General features: G+C 38.3%; 1 protein-coding gene across 5 annotated transcripts in view; it reads left to right on the top strand.

The window, feature by feature from the left end:
- INPP4B (inositol polyphosphate-4-phosphatase type II B) overlaps window positions 1-20,237 on the top strand; it is a 616,104-nt gene that overhangs the window by 313,636 nt on the left and 282,231 nt on the right. For all 5 annotated transcript variants that reach the window (XR_013960877.1, XM_080673789.1, XM_080673787.1 and 2 more), the window contains 2 exons: window positions 418-611; window positions 2,441-2,485. Coding sequence is in view for 4 of the 5 variants with exons in the window: in XM_080673789.1 (XP_080529915.1) it covers window positions 521-611; window positions 2,441-2,485 (136 nt within the window). In the remaining variant the exon portion in view is untranslated. The remainder of the gene's footprint in view (window positions 1-417; window positions 612-2,440; window positions 2,486-20,237) is intronic.

The following is a 20,237-nucleotide window of genomic DNA, read 5'->3' as shown; positions in this document are numbered from 1 at the left end:
AACAAGGATGGTTGGAGAGATTAGTATAAAGGGCAGTTCTAATGGAAAGAATGAAAGTAATATTCATCTTGGCAAAACATTATAACGCCTCGACAAGATGCTATCTGTCCTTGCTGCTAAATTAGGTGCATTTAAGTTAGCATCCCCTGTAGCTATCTGCTATTTTGCAGAATGAACTAAAAGAGAACGAATATGCCTGTTAGGATTTAGAACTCCCTCATATGACCATAAAATAATTGCAGGGAAAATACCCATTTAACCCAGAGTTCTTAGTATATTAACCGGGTGGATTGGTTTTGAATGTAGAAGTGGTATAGGCAGGCAGGTAGTTATAGTCTCTACCCATCTTTAATTCTTAGCTTTAGACTGAACTCTAGAGTAACTGACATTTTTGCTGTTGATGTTTCCTCAATGCAGAATTTTAGAGTGGGCTATCAGGTCTTTAGTGTGAAGATACATCGATACTAAACCAGGACGAAACATTGGAAAACTAAAAAGTAAGCAACTGTGAAGGTTGATCATGGAAATCAAAGAGGAAGGCACATCAGAAGAAGGCCAGCACTTCCTTCCCACACCCCAGGCAAATGAGAGTGGGGGCTTTCACTTGACAAGTAAGTATGTGTGTGCCCCTTCTTGGAACTCTCTGACAATACACATGGGGTTGACCAAACACACAGAAACTGGGGTTCTAACAAATGGCATAAGATTAACAAAATGTTTTCCCTTTGCACTGCTTCTTTTGTTGTGAGTCTATGAAATGCTTCTTATTTTTTATCATCTTTTATGAGATTGATGATAGTCCATGAAACTGTTAAATATCAAATGGTAGAATCAAAGTTGCTAAATGTGTATTAAGGCACTAACTAATACTTCTTAAGTACCCCTTCTATTTATCATTTGTATAATCTCCTATGAAATTATTTTTTGGAACATAGACATTTTCTCTTTAACACCAAGGACTAAGTGGAAAGCTTTAGGGTAAAATGGTTGCACTGCTGTCACTGCCCTACCTGAGGGCACCAAGTCCCACAGAGAGAGCAAGCTTGGAGACTTGGGCAAGATTTACAAATCGTTGGAAGAATTATATGTTTTTCTCCCATGTTCAAAATTCTGGGGTTCAGGTTTTATTGTTTAGCATGAATTATGTCCTTTCTTTTCTTTTCAGACGGTTCTTGTTGCCCAGTTATTAACACTGGCAAACATATGCCTAACCTCTCACTTAATTTACATTATAAAAATAATCCTTAGAAAATGGTATCGGTTGGATGCATTTTTTGAGAAATTTGGTTGTCAGAGCTTATAGCAGAGTTAATTGTTAATAACCTTTTAAAAAATCTACACTATTCAAAATGCACAAAGGCCTACCTAATGATTGTCACTTTAACCTCTCTTGGAAACCCTAAAATTGTTAACCATAGCATTGTTAAATGTCAGCGGGAAGAAAAACAAAATGGTTACCATGCAAAACCTGTGAACTCTATAAATAAAAAAATGGATGATTTTTATACAGAGAGGTGGTCCTAATGACATATTAGTGACCAGATGCTATTAAATTTAAATAGTATCTGATGAATCCACCAGTAAACATAAAGAAGGAAAGGATTTGCATGATATTCTTACATTACTGCCAAATGGTTTACTTGTCCATAATTTAGTTTTGCCTCTTTGGCCACCATGAGAGCTAACAAATGGCATCCCAGGCCTCATCCACTCTTCTTTAGGAAGCCCCTGTACTGTGTGCGGTCTTCAGGCATCCACCTGCCATTCTCACTTATCACAGCCTGGTCTTCCTACCTTTAATCATTAGATGTTCCCATTTCCTTACCTTTGTCCTCAGACTTACTTTCCCTTCTACTGCATCTTGAATCATTGAGCCATATTATTAGGTTTTTTTAAAAAACTCCAGCAAGAGAAATAGAGGCATTTAATTGAATGTTGATTTGAGCTATCAATAAGCTGGCAGTATAACCACCAGCATAATATCTTTTATAACCTAAGTAGAGATATTCTTTTAATTAGTAATTCACTGTGTATAGCAGGTTGGAGTGGTTTGAAAGAAAACTCTATATGAAAGAGTGCTTTGGAGAGGTCGTCCTTTTTTGAAAGTTCCATCTCTGTCTCCATGCATTTAAAAGAAACAGACACAGTGGGAAATGTTTTTATATTTGTCACAGCTTACAATATTTGAGATTCTTTATGGCTATGGAGCTAAATAGCTCAGTCAAATTTTTAGTTATATCTAGTTCTGTTACAAATATTATGTCTTCCCCTGAGAACCCACTGCTTATAAATCTAATCAACTGACTTTATTTATTCTGCCAAATAATATATTAATATATCCCGAGCATGGCGAAACATAGTAATATTCAATGACATATTTTTGATAATGTTGATAATGATTTAAATATCTTTACTCTGAATTCTTACCTATTATTTATAGGTATTCAGAAGACACCAAATGAACCGCAGTTGGAATTCATCCTTGGTAAGAAACTCCATCTTATTTATATCAATAAATATAATAATTTGTATATAAAGTTTGCAAGTTGTAGGTACATTACTTATATCCTTATATATTTTATAATCTTTTGTGAACAATGCTCTATAAGGTAAATGCTAGTTTCCCTATTTTTACATAAAGAATCTGAGCTGAGGACTAGGTCACTTCACTACCCCAAGGACACAGGGATTAGTGATGACAAAGTTGGGCCTTTCAACCAAGTCTGGCATCCACAAATATGATGCCCAGAACTCACTCTCATGCAGCGACCGGATTTTGTTGCTAATCAACATGTCTGGAAATCTTTGTGTCTACTTATTTACTCCTTTGGCTGGAGACCGACCTAATGTGGAGTTTTTCTTTGTTTTCCTTTATGCCCCTTTCAGTCTCACTCACCCAAAAATACCTCCTTATTCTTCCACCTTGAAAATGGGATGATGCTTTTATTTTGAGGCATACTTTATTGAGAAAATAACTATTTATAATTTTTTGTTTTAATAGTTTGTTTGTTCTTTCTAATAGGCTTACTTTTTAGAGCGGTTTTAGGTTCACTGCAAAATTTAGTAAAAGGTGTAAAGATTTCTCATGTACTCCCTACCTCCACAAATGCATAGCCTCCCTCATTTCAACATCCCTTGCCAGAGTGGTACATTTGTTATGGTTGATGCACCTACTATGACACATCATCATCACCCAGAGTCCATAGGTTGCATTAGGATTCTCTTTTGGTATTGCACATTCTATGGGTTTCCATTATTATAGTATCATATAGGGTATTTTCACTGCCCTAAGAATCCTCTGTGCTCCACCTATTCATCCGTCCCTCCCCTAAGACCTGGCAACCACGAATCTTTTTACTGTCTTCATAGTTTTGCCTTTTTCAGAAGGTCAGATAGTTGGAATCATAAAGTATATAGCTCTTTCAAATTGCCTTTTTCACTTAATTATATTGCTGTTAAGTTTTCTCTATATCTTCTCTATATCTTGGTAGCTTATTTCCTTTTAGCACTGAATAATAGTCCACTTTCTGGATGTACCACAGTTTACTTACCCATTTGCCTACTGAAGGACATCTTGGTTTCTTCCCAGTTTTGCCAGCTATGAATAAAAGTTCTATAAATATCTTGTGCAAGTTTCTGTGTAGACATACTTTTCAACACCTTTGTGCAAATACCAAGGAGCTCAATTAGTGGATCAAATGGTAAGAATATATTTAAGTTTTGTAAGAAATTATCAAGCTGTCTTCCAAAATGGCTGTACCATTTTGCATTCCCAGTGATGTGTAAGAATTCCTGTTGATGCACAGCCTCACCTGAATTTATTGTTATCAGTATTCCTGATTTTGGTATAATTTATTTTTTTAACATTTCATTTTTATTACATATGTAGCTAAAGGTGCTGTAAGTAAGGATTCTAGATTTTTTCTTTCTCAAGTGTTGAGAAACAGAAATGTGAAAACTCAAGAAACATCTGTGGTAGTACCAATAAAGTTATACGTTTTTGTGTTTTTTTTTCTAGAGTTCTCAGATATAGAACCAATTCATTTTCAGAAAGGGAGGTGAGGAGCAAAATAGGCCTAGGCACCTCTTGACTCACTGACAGTAACTCTTACTACTTGAGCCTTCATCTAGCCATATTTTATTTTTAATGAAAAAATAATTATTTTACATTTTTGACAGGACTTCTGAAAAGTAAAAATTTGTTTTAATTATTTGGTGTATTTCAAAACACAGATATAAGCCTTCTTATTTGCATCCTGGAGAACAGGGGTGATCTGAAGGAGGCAGAAGCAGTTGGAGTAGAGGAGGTTCAGTAAACCTGGTGGCCAACTTTCAAGAGACAGCATGTCTGGGCCAAATACCTGTCTTCTATTTGAATTTAAGTGATCTGTCCTGTTCAAAGACCTAACTATGCTATTTTTTTGGAAGTCTAGTCAAGTTCAGTAGCAATGCTGTTGTCACTTAAATTTCTGGCTTTGGATCATAGATCTAAAAGAAGAACAGCTGCAGGAAATGATTCATAATGATTGACCTCCCATTTTAAAGAAAAATCAAATATCTTTTTTTATGTTTATTCAAAAAGTACACTAGATTTCTTAACAATAGATAATTTTATCTTATCACAGGACAAGAAATGCCTGACAATTAAACAAAAGAAAGTTATTTAGAGTTTTCAGGGAATTGAATTGTTGATCTTGAAAGATAAATCCCCCAAACTTGTTGTTATGTCTCTTAGAATGTTAAGATCTTTGACTTTTTTATTTCTTGAAAAAAAAATACTTAAACTACTCTTTCAAGGATATTATATGTTTTAGTGTATATTTTTATCACTTTTTTCTTTGTTTTCTTAATCCCACAAATTCTTCAACACTTCACTTGTTATGTAGTTAACTTCATTCATAAGAAATAATGAGAGTAATAATTTCTTAAATATGTTTATCATTGTTGAAGAATGCGCATATTTATTTAATTAGAAAGCATAGTGTCTTAAAATAAAAATAAAAAATTTTAGCAAAAAATAGGATAAACAAGGTAGGGAGCTTTTTCCACTTAATTTTTCAAAAACTTTTGATATTTGATTCTTGAATTTTTACCAAAGTATTCAAATAAATTGAGAATTCCAATGGCTTTGCATTTTTACATTTAGAAAACAGCTACACTGATTTTGTTAGGTGTCTATTGCTTTGAATAAGTTATTTTCTATGGAGGATTTGTTTCTGCCTTGTCTGTATGCCACTATAAAATCACTAAATCTTGCTGAAGTTCCCCTGCTACATCTTTATTCAGCTAAATGAGGTAGGAGATGCTTAGTCAATTGAGCAAGCTAATTGACTACAAATATCTTGCTATCACAAAATAAGCATGTACTGAAAAAAATGAGTATCTTATGTCCTTTGTCAACTGTATATCTCATGGTTGGCTGCCTTTAAATTAAATAATTCACTCTTACAACCGCAAATCTGCTTCCACATTTCTTTCATTGTTTCATTTGAGTGTATTGAAACCATTTTTATGTTCACAAAGAGAGAAATAATTAAAAACCCTGGAGAATGCTTATTTTGTTTATGGCTTAATAAAATTGTTTTCATTTCAACAAAGCTGGCATTTAAGAAGAGTGATCATTTCTTAAAATCTGGGTACATTTTTCACTTGAATCCAATGTTGAAAATGTATAGAGAAGACTAATATTGACAACGAGATAAAAGAAATTTCTATGAACTATTACATAAGTTCATCCCAGTGTCAATAAAAAGCTTATAAGAATGTGTTTCATATTTTATATGGACATCATATATGTCATAATTTCAAATCAATAAGGCTAATGTGTTCAGTGGTTAAAATTCAGTTTTATCACAGTATGTCAATGACAAGATGTCCTTAGGTAGGTTCCTTCAAATATTAGAGTGGCTTTAGTAAGGAGAGGTTATCCTCTGTGGTTGTTAAGGCTTTGTCCAGGAAAATACTGACTCCAAATGTTCTATTCTCCTCCGGATCGCATATTAGATTATGTGTACTAATTTTGGATTTTGGATATAGAGCCTTTTTATTCCTAAACTGGAGGCCCAATGTATGAAATTCGTGCAAGGAACTTGACCCCTGCCGCCACGGCAGCCACCTCTGCCTTGGCCCCTGCCTGCCGCAGCCCCTGCCCCTGCAGCCCCCTGCCCACCATTGCTTCATCCAGAAGGTCATCTGGAAGGATGTCCAGTCTAATTAGCATATTATGCTTTTGTTATTATAGAAGCCCAGTTAGAAACAAAGTCATGTCAATCATGTGATCAGTTTTCTGTCTTCAGAATTTGAAAATGTGTATAAAAATATGCCCAAATCGATAAGCGGCACCAAACATTCTCATCTCTTTACAGACACAGCTTTTATAGCTTGCTAGTGCCTTCATTAACCTAAATGTCAGGTCCATTTATACTTTATGAATCAGTCATAGTTTTGTATGTTTCTCTGAGAGAGAAAATCTTAGGAGGCCAAACTTACTGATTTTCCCGTGTCCACACTTCTACTTCTGCTGGTCTGTGTTCTATAAATGATTATAAAGCTCTGACTTGTTTAGAACTCCAGAGGGAGAGTGGGAGATTTTAGTATATCTTCTTTAGTATTTTTCTCCTCTACATGGTATGCAGGGCCAGCTAAAGGGAATACCAAGCACAGAGGTATATTTTTATATTTAATTTACTGATAAAAAATATTGCTTCATACAAGCTGCTAGATAATCTTCAAGAGACAAGAGAAACAACTGCTAAGAATTAGACAAGCCCTGGGCTGGCCCTATTTTGTTGTGTATTATAAATTTATTATCATGTTCTTGATTCTTAGGGTATGATACTTTCCTTCGAAAAAATTGCATTCCACTGAACAATAGTTTGTGCCAAGTATATGCTTACCTCCTTACAAACAGGAAGTGATGTTTTTCTCACCACAACTCTGCAGGGTAATAACATTAAAAATAAGGAACATTTATTGAGAGCTTATTTGCTCACCATACATTGTTCTAAATAATTTGCATAAGTTAACTACTTTAATTTTCATTATGAGATAATTGCTCTATTATTATCCTTGTTTTACAGGAAAAGAAACTTAGACATGAATAGGTAAGGTAATGAGCCCCAGATCTGAACCAGGAGACCTCAGTACAGGGCATGCTCTCCCATATTATCTGTACTCAAAAGATAAAAACTCTAAGATTCCTAAGGGTCGACTTTCCAGAGATCTTATGGAAGTTGAGTGACAGGATCCAGGTTGAGTTGTTTCTGATTCGAAAGCTCCTGCTTTTAACCATCAGCCTGTATCCCCTCCTTATTGATTCCCGCTTCCAAGGATTTCCAGGAGGTGGTAAGACAAAGGACTATAAGGCCAGGCAGATTGCAGTCAGAGCAAAATAACAGCATAAGCCAAGAACTATAGAAGGACTGCACAAGCAGTGATTAAATATAACTGAGGCATTGGAAATAATATCTTAGAGGAAGTGGCCTTTGGACCAGGTCTAGAAGGATGAACAGGGTTTCATTTGATTTGAGAAGGAGCATAGGGACAGCTCAGGCAAAGGGAGTAGCTAAATACATGAAACAAAATCCTAGAGCTCATTTTCCAAGTTGATGCATTTAATACTCATTTACATTTCCCTCTTTATTACTTCTAATCCCACTCTAAGAAGAAATTAAGTCTCTAGAAATCCTCTTGCAATATTTTATAATTGTTACATACATATTAGGAATTTGTTTTAAAATTCTAAATGAACACAAGTCTTTTAAACAGTCTTACTGCTAGCAAATTGTTTTTAGGTATCAGAAAGAACTCATTGAGTCTTACTGGCGCTGGGGATATGAAACTCAGAGAAAGCTCTGGATGTGTTGAGCTGTACACTGCAGAATTTGCAGCCACGCTGTGCTCCTGAAAATTGCATACCTCTGCAGAATTTTTACACACAAGAATCATCCCAATGTGTCTGTCTTTGAGCTATCTTTGTCTTGACTGTCTGTTGGTACCTGTGGGGTTTTGGTTCTAGGACACCCTTGGATACAAAAAAACTATGAATGCTCAAGTCCCTTATGTGAAATGGTGCAGAACAAGGCATACAATTGGATCTCTGCAAATTCCAGGCCCCAAAATGGGAAATACTGTTTTCCATCTGAAGTTGGTTGAATCGAAAGGAGGACAGACTGTACTTTTTAGGAGATATTTTCCAAAACAACCATTTATTGACAACACAACAATAAAAATAATAGACAACTAACAGAAATGTATTTGCATTTCAGGCTCAGATTTTAGTTTATAATCTGAGTGGGGAGGCACTATAGCTCACCAGCTAAAGAGGGGAGTGCAAAGCCCGTTGCTAGGATTTGAATTCTGTCTTTGTTACTACCTAGCTTTGTGGCCTTAGAAATATTACACAATGTTTCTGACTCTTGGCTTTCTTATCTGTAAAATGGGAAGGATATCAGTATTTAAATGTAAAGTTCTTGTTAGGATTAAATGAGTTAATATACATAAAGCACTTAAACTGGTATTTGACATGCAATTAATGATTGGTTAACCTTTATTATTTTGAATATAATGTTGGATGAATCACTTTATCATAGTGAATACTTCCTGAAGCAGGGGGTCTTGGTGTTGCATTTTTGTGCATAATAATTGCTACCACTTAGGGAGAGGTATTAGGCTGCACCCTTTTCACTTTTTATCTCTTCTCCTCCAACAGACTTCCAGCTATTCATGTTCACAGATGAATTCAGTCATTTGCCCAAGGGCATAAGGCCAGGAAGTGGAGGAATATAGATGTTAACTCCAAAGGCCATGTTCTTTGTGGCTGGTTATTAAAAGTACAGGAATGGGAAAGGGAAGACAATAAAAAGTTATCTAAGACCTGCATAATGTTTTTATAATCCTGAAATAATTAGAGATTTTATTGAAAGAAGAGAAAAATGAACCAATTAGAGTTTCTTAACAGATCTGTCATGTGGGTAGTGGCTTCTGGGGACTGAAGATGTAATGTGTGCTATGGTTGGAATGTTCTTATTGACATTGATCTAAATTTCAGCTTGGCCCTCTTCAGTAGGTTCAGATACCAGACATCAGTAATAAATGAGAAGTACATGAGATAGCAAACTTCTCTTCTTTTTGTCACTACTGTATCATTTAACTGAATTTTGCTGTGATAAATTATATTTACTCTTCTTGTCAAATTTCTTTCTGAGTAATACATCATAGAAGCTTTTAATAAAGGGGGTCTTTGACCAGGTTTAACTTCATAGGCCTACATTGGTCATTCCACTTAGGTTTAACAAATTATTTGTTAGAGTTTATTTTTTTATATTCACCTTCTAACGTCTTTATTTGTGTCTTTCATCCATGATCAACATGCTCCATTCAGTTTCTTTCTCTTTCTGTGTGATTCACCTAATTACACTCTTCCCTCCACTGTCTAATTACTGAGAGCGGCTGGTCGCTGGATCAGGTCTACCTTGCAGCATCTGTTGCTATGTATGAGTAATTGAGGGATCAGGACTACCTAGGGGCTTTGTTCATTAGGTGGCTTTGCTTTGTGTAAAGTCAAAAGCCGCTGAGGTTATAATGCTGCTGTCTGTGGGGCTGAAATTTGTCAGTCAGCCTTCTTGTCGAGCAGATGGTATCCAAATGTACCCTATTGGGAACCATGCCATGGGAAAGAGAAGCGACCTCGTGGAGTGGGGCTCAGAATTCCAAAAAACCCTTCTCGTTTCCATTGTACTAAACAGTCTTTCCCCAAAGGCTTCTCGCTTGGGCTTTGACCTTTTGCAGCTGGCAAAGGTGGTGCTGTCTCCATTTCACAACAAAGATACTGACTCTCAGAGGGGTTAAGTGACTTGCCTGCAGTTGAATGCTTTGCCTGGTAGGAGAAAGCCCCAAACTTTCAAGTGCTGTGCCCCTTACTCCTGCGTGACCTCTACTTTATCAATGACACAGATTGCTCTTGGCCATTATCTGCAGTGGTGAGGGGGCAGAAGTCAGTTTGAGGAGAAAAAAATATCCCAGGTCAAAACTTGTGCCATTCAGAATGTAAGTTTTATCCCAATACTAAAAAAACTTAAACACAATCTCGCCCTAAACAATTCCAAACATAAATGTTAAATAACAATTATGAGCCTTTGTCTCCAAAATTGGTGACTTGCCCTCATTTTTCCATGGAGCTCTCTGCTCCCATTTTCATCTGGCTAGTAGATATCTCCACCAGCTCAGCTAGGAGGTATTTTACACTTAAGATAGTTAAACCTGATTTTTTTATTCTCATTCCTGCCCTTTATAACATTTTTTATGCCCCCTTGATGCCCATCTGTAAAATACATCACCATCCATTCAGTTACACAAATCCCCAAACTATTAGTTTTTCTCAATTCTTCTTTTCCCCAAACTTTACATTAAGCCCATCATGTCCTATAATTTCCATGTTGAAAAAACATTCTGAAGTTGAATACCTCTCTCCATTGCCACCACTATCCTTCAATTCTAAGCCACTATCAGCTCTTCCCAGGGCTGATTAGGAAAAGTCAGGGAGGTCCTCATAGGTCTCCTTGCTTCTGCTCTTGCCCCTGCATCTTCTTCCTGCCAGTAGACCCAGAACAATCTTTTTAAAATGTAAATTTGATTACTTTACAGCCCTAGATAAAATCCTCCATTGGCTTCTGTTTCACTTAGAATAAAATTGAAATGCCTTACCACATTCCATAAGGATCTTGAGCATCCATTCTCACCTTGCCTGTGCTAATCTTTTGGCTCAGCAACCCCACTGGTCCTCTTTTTGCTTCTCAAATAGGCCAAACCTCTGAGTCTTTGCATTGCTGCCTCCCCCTTCCAAGCTGAAAATCACCTCATCAGAGAAGGTTTCCGGGATCCATGGTCCTCTAAAATTCTCAATTAAATCATCCTGTTTAAAATTCTCACTAAATTATTTTTTTTTAATTTCATGTCCCACAAGATTATAAGCTCCATAAAATACGGAACTTGTGTTCTTGTTCATCGCTATGAAACTGTCACCTAGAATCATGTTGGGCACATTTAGATAGTCCATAAATATCCATGAACTGAATGCATGCATGGGTGCCTTTGCTTTGTTCTGCTCATGTTTTTTCATTAAATAAATTTACATATGTAGCTATACCTTTGAAACATTTCATAATTATTACTAACACAGTGGTTTGTAAAAAGCAATTAATTTTAAATTTCTCAAGAAATACAATTGTTTAACCATTGATATTTTGTTGTTAGTAATTATATTAGGAAAGATAGAGCTTTACTGCCCTTGGGGTTCTTCTAGAGAGAACTGATGAGTCAGTCATAGGCAGAGCTGAACAAATTAATTCTGTAACTAGACTGGATAGCTGACAATTGCTTACCTGTGTAGAAGTCTACACCTAAAATTCGTCACAAAGTAACTTTAAGATGTCTGTATTATGACAACATCAGGGAGCAGCAATCTTGTTATGGAGATGTTATTATGAACCTACATATATACATAGTAAGAAACATAGCAGATAACTAAAAGAGTAGAAATGAACTGGGTCCAGAGATTTGAAGTCACATTTCAGTCTATACATGTAACCATGAGAGAAGGCAGTGTTTTAGAACATGGGCTGAGTGCCATCCTGAGAGTGTTTGAATCCTGATTCTGCTACTGGCTACCTGTGCAACTCTGAACAATTTATTTTTACTGGGTTGTTTTGTGGGTTGAATGAGGTAGTGCACTTAAAGCACTAAGAATAATGCTAGATGTATACGTGACCTCTTAATGCTATTCTAATTGCTATCTTGGATTAACCCCTTACTTTCTCAGAAACTCTGATTCCTCATCAGTAAGTTGTGGATAATAATTGCTACTTCATAGGGCATTTGAACTAATATATATGAAAGTGAGAAGTACTTTATTAATACATTATTAGGAATTTAATAGATCTTTTTTCCCCCACATATTCAATTGGATCTTCACAAGCACTCAGTGGGAATAACTATAATTATCGTCCCCATTTCCAGAGGAGGATCCTGAGACTCCAACGTGAATTTAAAGTCACCCAGTCAGGACTGTAGTCTCTGACTCTGATCCTTTGGGTGTTTACTACACAGAGCAAGTAAGAACTGCCCTGGGGACCTTCAAATAGAAGGTGTCTCATATTCTTACCTTATCTAGTTTACCACATGTACTGAAAGAGCTGAGAAGATGGTTTTTCTTTCATGTAATTTGGGTAGTATAGTCTACTTCTCCTTCTATCTGAAATTTCCTGTAGAGCTAGGGCTCTGAAGCATTTTCCATTCACCCAGCAGGCGCTCTGCTGAGCTTTAGTTTTGAACTGCTCCCCTTGGAGATCCCGAATATTCTGAGACATGTTCTTTGTTCCCTTCAAACTCTGATTCTCGTAGAACCACTTTCTCTCACTTTCAAGTTATCTGATCTACACTATTTTGACATAGTGTTAAACTCGTAGCTTTTGCTCTGACTATTAGACCCTTTGTGCCCTCCAGCTAGACTACAGTTGTCTTCTCACCTTCAGACTCACTGGTCTTTCCCTTCTTGTCTCAGGTCTCCTAGATCATTAGTCATATCTAGCTTTAGCTTATCTGTACCAATCTTATTTCATTTCCTGTGAGTCAACAATCTTATGATGGAAGAAATGACTGTCCTAAAGCCCTATGCTGAACATGAATATTGAGATTTTTGCTTTTCTACAGGAAAGTCACATACATGATTGACTCAAAAGACTCAAGAAAAATAGGAGTTATCTTTTTTGGGCTCTTCAAAATTTGTCTGCCCCCGAAGAATGTTCTAGATGGAGGCAATAAAATGAGAAGCTAATTATCCTCTCAGAATCTTCCATTCTCCCATTCTTTCCTTCCCCCCTTATCTCCTACTCTTTCTATGTGTAGCTTTGATTTAATACTTCCAATTGACTTGTAAAATATTTGGCATTAGAGGGACAGCAATTTCATAGAAACATTTAATAATTCCACATAATTACTAAGCCCAATACATTTATAGGAGAAAAATTAATGAAATTTTAAAAATTATCTTAATTTAAGAACCACCTGCTAACATTGAGCTCCTATGAAATTTGTCTAAAACATTTTAGTTTGGGAAAGCATGTCTAAAAATTGCTTCAGTCAGGATTGGGTGGAACGCAGACCACAAGTCTGTGTGTTACTCGTGAAATCATCCAGATTAAATAACTGCTTTCTGAATTGCTTACTACTTCCTGCCCAGACAGATGGACCTTAGCTTCCTTCAATAGAGAATCAACTCCTGAAGGCAATATTCCAGGATCCTATTTCCTTTATTAGTATTCTTTCTCAAACTCCCAAACACTTTCTGGATATCATTTTGTGTCCTCAGTTGGAGTTCAACAACTCTGAGCACAGATCTCTTAGCCATCTACCTTTGGCAACTTGGGTCCTGACTTTCCTACCACCCCTCCTGTAACTATTATCTCCACCCACCACACTAGCCTCATTTTTAGGTTTGGAAGTAAATCTGGGAAGCAGCCACTTCCCACTCACCCATGCACCCTGCTGGATCCACTGATGGGCTCTATGCTTGTCCTGAACAGGAATCCTGAACAGGAATCCTATTATCTCTCGAGTTGAACTGGTATTTCTGGAAAAATGTTGTCCTCTTGGCCTTTGAGTGGATAAAAGGCTTAAGGTTATTTCCTGTGTTTCTTCCTCTTACTTCTGCAATCCTACTTCAGACACTACAGATTTCCATTTACGGGCTTGCCAGATATTTCTTTTAGTATTCAGGGGGACCATCTTCCACTCTTGGAATAACATTTTCATTTTTTCATAAGCAGCACATATGTTCCCGTTGAAAAGAACAGCAGAAAGCTGCAAGCACTTGTTTCTGAAGTGGAATGTGGATTTGGAGCACGCACACAAAGAGCCAAGTCTGTACACAGTGCTAGGCGATGATGCCAGACCAGCGTGAGGTTTACCGCATTTAGCATGGGATATCAGCACCAGAAGAAACACAAGCATAGACTTGTTTTGAATTCAACGGCTTGAGGATGGAATCTCAGCCAGCTAGGTAACATTCATGAAAATAAGACAAAATAGAAATTGCTGAGGCTTGACATGAGAGAAGCTGAGGGAGCTTGGACAAGCTGGAGAATGGGAATCTTCTGGTACTGACAATAGTGATTTAGACCAAATTTGTTCTTTTCACATGCAAATATGCAGTCTTCTGTACAGCGGGCATCTTCATTGCTCCTGAAAAGAGCAATTCTCCGGTGCACTGCTGTTCCAGGCCCAGGTTCCCTTTTTCTCTCCCTCTAGATTCTTCAGTGATGCAGAAACTGGCAAATGATACCAAGGATTTAGTATGTATAATGTCACAACTAAAGAAGTGAATGTCATCTTCTCAGCCACTTTATGTAAAAGGCCAACATGTTTTTATTTAACAGACACAGATCCATATAAAATATAGTGGCATATTTTCATATTGTCTTGTTATGGGGTTGGGAGCAAAGTAGCACATTTTATTTCAGGTCCTATTTCTCTTTTCCTAAATCTAGCTATCCACATCAAAGAAATCAGTTTAATTTACAAGTGAATCCATTGAAATGAAATTTAGGAGCAGTGGTGCTCAAATCTCAATGTAGCAAGAATTCGAAAGCAGTATTTCTGTAACAAAATCTCTTCAATTCCTTCTTGCAAATTATTACCGATATTCCTCAATAACTCTGTCTTCTGGTTTCTCTCTATGGCATTAGTCTCATCCTTTCCTCAAGTTTTACTTGAATTCTATTATCAGAGTATTGGCAGTCTTAAAATTCTTGATACATAGTAAAATCACCGCTGACCATGCATAGGACCAGATGGGATAGAATGATGTTACTGACAAAATATTAACACAGGCTGCTGAATACTGAGCTATTGGTAAAAACAAAACAAAACATAAATAATAGTCTTCATCTTTAGCCATATGCTGTGATCTACAAATGTGACTACTATTTAGTTAAAAATATGGATATGGAGCTAACGGAACCACGAGGCAGCAATAGGCACATTGTTGTTCTGGACATGAGCTGACACAAGCAAAGTGTAAGCCTAATGCCACATGGTACATAGTAAGTGTGCAGTAAAATGTGCTTCCTGTTCCACACCCCCATATTCTGTGCAAGCTTCATGTATACTCTTAAATGAGAGAAACCTTAATATTTGTATGATATTGCCCTGGCCGGTGTGGCTCAGTTGGTTGAGCGTTGTCCTGTGCACCAGAGGGTCTCAGGTGGGTTCCATTCCCAGTCAGGGCACATGCCCAGGCTACAGATTCGGTCCTTGATGGAGTGTGTATGGGGAATTGATGTGTCTCTCTGACACCAATGTTTCTCCCTCTCTCTCTTTCAAATAAAATCTAAAAAAATAAAATAACTTGCATAAGAGAGACTTTGCCTTTTCTTCACAACAGAGTTCTTTTAAAAATTTAGAAAAAAGTTGTATGATATTAGCATTTTATTGTGGTCATATAGAAGCAAAAAAAATCTAGCATTATTTTAATATGTGTAAGGAATTCTTTCATCAGGATGGCTTTATTTTTTATTTATTTAGTCTCTCTGTGAGTTTGTGTATTGTGTGTATTGATTCCTTGGGTTGATATCTTATCTTTGAACATTAAATACTGAATTACTTTTTATCCCCGGACTTCCTGGACACCTAAAATTAATGGTGTTTGTTCAAGATATGTGAGTAAATTTATTTTACCCTAATTTTGAATATTAAGATTTTGAATTCAATGCCTAAAAATAAAAGAGAGAAAGAAAGAAAGAAAGAAAGAAAGAAAGAAAGAAAGAAGAAAGAAAGAAAGAAAGAAAGAAAGAAAGAAAGAAAGAAAGAAAGAAAGAAAGGAAGAAAGAGCTCTAACTGGTTTGGCTTAGTGGATAGAGCATCAGTCTGCAGACTGAAGGGTCCTGGGGTCAATTCCTGTCAAGGGCATGTACCTTGGTTGCAGGCTGAATCCCCGGTAAGGGGTGTGCAGTAGCCAGCTGATTAATGTTTCTAACTCTCTATCCCTCTCCCTTCCTCTCTGTAAAAATCAATAAAATATGTTTAAAACAAAAAATTTCCAAATTTTAAATTATTTTTTCCACACAACTTTTATACAATTTTTTCTTTTTTCAAAAAAATATTGCTTATGTTGGCAGCTACGCAGGGTTCACAAATTATTTAGGGAAGTGTGTCTTAATTAAAATCTCCCACACAATAGTTAAGAAAAATAATAACACATTTTTGTTTAATTTCTATAAAGGCTTAAAAATGGTTATTAACTGAAGGAAGAAGTTGTGGTTTGTTAAGAAAGATGTATTCCTGACCTCAGCAGTCAAGCCTTATGAATATGCAAGTGATGACTTCTATAATCTCACCTTTCAGACTGATGAGAAAAACATGTAAGACAGGATGTTTGAAATAGTGGAGAACACGAAGGAATAATACCAAATCAGAAAAATTATAGAAAATAGGCTTGATCAGTGGAAATTAAGCTAAAATGAACAAGGAGGGCAAAATATGACACTCAGCTCAATCAATTAGAGATGTACAGATTCTGCAGAGAATACAGAATGAAATGGAAGGATATAAATGAATGGCTATAAGTTAGTTAAGCATGCTCTATAGCCACATTTTTCTAAGAAATAGCCTTAAGAAAATATTCAAGAGGGAATAGTGTTCCTAACTACTCATGAAATTCTCACTGCATGGATGTTAGTATGAAGCAGGGACACTGTGTATGCAGCCGTTTTACTACATACCAATGAATTACCAGACATTGCAGTGCCCTGGGACTGAATCCACTCAGGGGATCTGAACTGTCAAGGTTGAGATCCTAGTCTTCAGACGATTAAAATTTCTGAGAAAAAGGAATAGAACAACAACAACAAAAACAAAACAAAGGCAGAATAAATTTTTAAAAAGGAAAACATTTTATAATGGCAAAGTCAGTCAAGAGAAGGGCTATCAGGCTTTTTAAGGACTACATACATCTTTTAATGTATGTTGTAAATTGATTTAATCTAGACGTAATCACTGGTATACAATGGTAAGTGGGAAACCATATAATGAAGTCCAGTAATTTATTGGATTGGAAACATAACCCAAATTGGTGTATCAATTGATCAGTGGCATCTAATTTTCTGAAGCACAAGGAATAGGACATATATGTGACATTTTTTTTTTTTAGCAACTTGACCAAATGTTAAGAATTTGAAAAGTAAAGAAAAAACTGTTTTCTAGGCTGGAAGGGGCTTACCCACACCACAGGCTTAGGGAAGTGGCTGCTTCTCTTGGTGGTGGGAGGAGAGGACTGGTGAGTTGAGGGAGCCTGGAACCAGATGTCTATTTCCCTCAAGCCCTGTTTGTATCAGGCTACTTTTCTATTCAGTATGTCTTCAGTCCTTTGTACCTTGGCCTTCGTTGCCCTATGTGGATTCATGCCTTTCTTTTTCCCCAGGAACGATCTTTAAAGGGTATAAAAGGTGTGCTTCCATCATGCTATATTGTGATCGATCGGTACCATTTCTTTTTAATTATAAGAAAAAGAAGCTTTACTAGAATTAACAGTCTTCCTTTTTGATGAAGGGACTATACAGAGCAGAGGAGCAAGTCTTTCCCTGATCCCCTGGGATACTGCAGTTTTAAGATAATACCGCCCTATGGGCTATTATCCACAGAGCCAAGTAACTTACTTCCTAGCTAAACCCATGCTTAGCAGGGAAGCTGACCATTTACATGTAGCACATCTGAGGCAGACAGAAAACAAAGCTTTCTGCTATTCGTGGCTTCTCATTTGGAAGTTCCTAGTCAGAAGTGAAATGAACCAGTGTGAGTGTACCCATCTGTTTGCACAGAAGGTGGTATATTCATGATACCTATGATTGCTGAATTCAACAAATAATCCAATAAAGGGTTTTTCTATTTCCCTTTTATTGATATGAAAACAAGAAGTTACAAAAAGTCACAGGCATATATCCTATATAATAAAGAGGTAATATGCAAATTAACACTCCTGCCATCACAAGATGGCTGCACCCACAGCAGAGGTGGAGTTCCTGTAACACAAGATGGCTGCGCCCACAGCGGAGGCAGGGTTCCCGCAACGAGCAATCAGCAGTGACTTGAGGCTGCGTGGCACCGGACCGGGTTAGGGGATCTGAGGCTGCAGCCCCCTCCTGGTGGGGCTTGATGGGAAACCTCAGGCCTTGCCCCCTGCCTGGCAAGGCTTGACGGGGGAGCTCAAGGTGCACCTCCCACCCCGGTGACAGGCTGGGGGACCTCAGGCTGTGCCCTTTGCCCCGGGCCGGAGGACCTGAGGCCGTGCCCCCTGCCCTGGCACCTGGCTGGGGGACCTCAGGCTGTGCCCCCTGCCCTGGCACCAGGCTGAGGGACCTCAGGCTGTGCCCCCAAACCAGCATGCATTGGGGGACCTGAGGCTGCACCCCTAATCTGGAAGTGCTTGATGGGGAACCTGAGGCTGTGCCCCCACCTGGCGCCAGGTCAGGGGACCTGAGGCTGCACCCCCCCACCTGCTGGGCTTGATGGGGGTGGGGCCAGCCAGGTCTGGATCTCGCCCAGTGGGGGTGGGGCTGGCCAGGTCTGGGTCTCGTGCGATTTCAAGGCGCACGCAGGTGGGCAGGGACTTGACTCTGGGTCCTGCGGCGTGCCCCCAACTCTGACAGGAGGAAGGTTTTCATATACATTTTAGCAATTTTCTTTCATCTTTGACACTTCTATTTTAGAGAAAGGGCAAATAGCAATATTAAAGTATTTCCTCTAATTAATTCCCTTTTAATGTGCACAATTTTCATGCACCAGGCCACTAGTGTGTGTGTGTATGTATGTGTGTGTGTGTGTGTGTGTGTGTGTGTGTATACTAGAGCCCTGGTGCCCCAAATTTGTGTGCAGGTATGGTCCCTGGCCTGCGATCAGGGCCATCTTCCCCAGCTGCCCCCAGCTGGCCCTGCCCCCGCCGCCACTCACTCCAGGTCCCTGTTCGCCATCGAGTGATCGGAGCCTGATGGCCAGGGGAAGGGACCAAGAGGTTGGCTATTCCCGCCTGCTCACCAGCCCCACCCCTGCTGCTGGTTACCCTCTGTGTGGGGTGACTGGCAGGGAGGAGCCTTGGCCTGGTACCACGCATGCCCCCCACCACCCACCCCCAGTTCCCAGTTCACCATCGGGTGATCAGAGTCTGCTGGCCAGGGAAAGGGACCAAGGGGTGGTCAGTGCCCCTCTTAGTGACTGAGTGGCTGTTCTGCCATTAGGGTCAATTTACATATTACCCTTTTATTATATAGGATAGAGGCCCGGTGCATGGGTGGGGGCCAGCTGCTGCCCTGATAGGGGCCCTGGATTGGGGTGGGGGTCCCTGCTGGGAGGCAGGGCCAGCCGGGGTGAGGGGCTGTGATCGTTCTGGTCTCTGGTCATTCCCCCGTTTTGGTCACTGGGCTTTTATTATATAGGATATATACTGTGTGTATGTGTGTGTGTGTGTGTGTGTGTGTGTGTGTGTGTGTGTAATAGTAATAAAATGCTTTTATTGAAAAAGAGTAAGGTTACACAAAATCTGGACCAACCTGGGAAACCTTGAGCACTTGATTTTTTAAGAATATTGGATAGAGCCCTGGCCAGTGTGCCTCAGTTGGTCGAGCGTCTTCCCATGCACTAAGAGGTCACTGGTTCAATTCCTGGTCAGGGCAGTTTCCTGGGTTGCGAGGGCATGCAGGAGACAGCCAATCATTGATTTTTCTCTCTTCCTCTCCCTTTCTTTCTCTTTAAAAAATTAATTTTATTGGGTAATAAAATCAATTTTGTGTCAATGTACAACTATATTCATATTAATTTAGGGTGCCTATTATGTACCTACATTCCACATACTTGACTTTGTATAATATTTATAACAAATCTATGAAATTTGTTGCTTTTTTTAAAACTTCATTTTAAAGATAAGAATACAGAGGCTAAAATAGAGAGCCATTTATCCAAAGGTATATAGCTATTTAGGCTAGATCCAGGTCTCAAAATACAATTTTATCTCAAGTAGAAAAAAATGTTCTTTATTCTATATATGTCATACCGTGTGGTTTCTCCTCTAAACCGAACTTTCCTTTGGCTAATTGAAGAACAGAATTGTCGAGGTGTGGAGACACTCATTAAAGTGCTGCTCCCTCATCTCCTCTGCTTGTGACCATTGCTTTGTTCTGGTATTAATACTAATA

Source organism: Plecotus auritus (genome assembly GCF_963455305.1).
Source record: "Plecotus auritus genome assembly, chromosome: 6".
NCBI classification, from domain to species: Eukaryota; Metazoa; Chordata; class Mammalia; order Chiroptera; family Vespertilionidae; genus Plecotus; species Plecotus auritus.
This window is presented reverse-complemented; position numbering and strand designations above follow the sequence as displayed.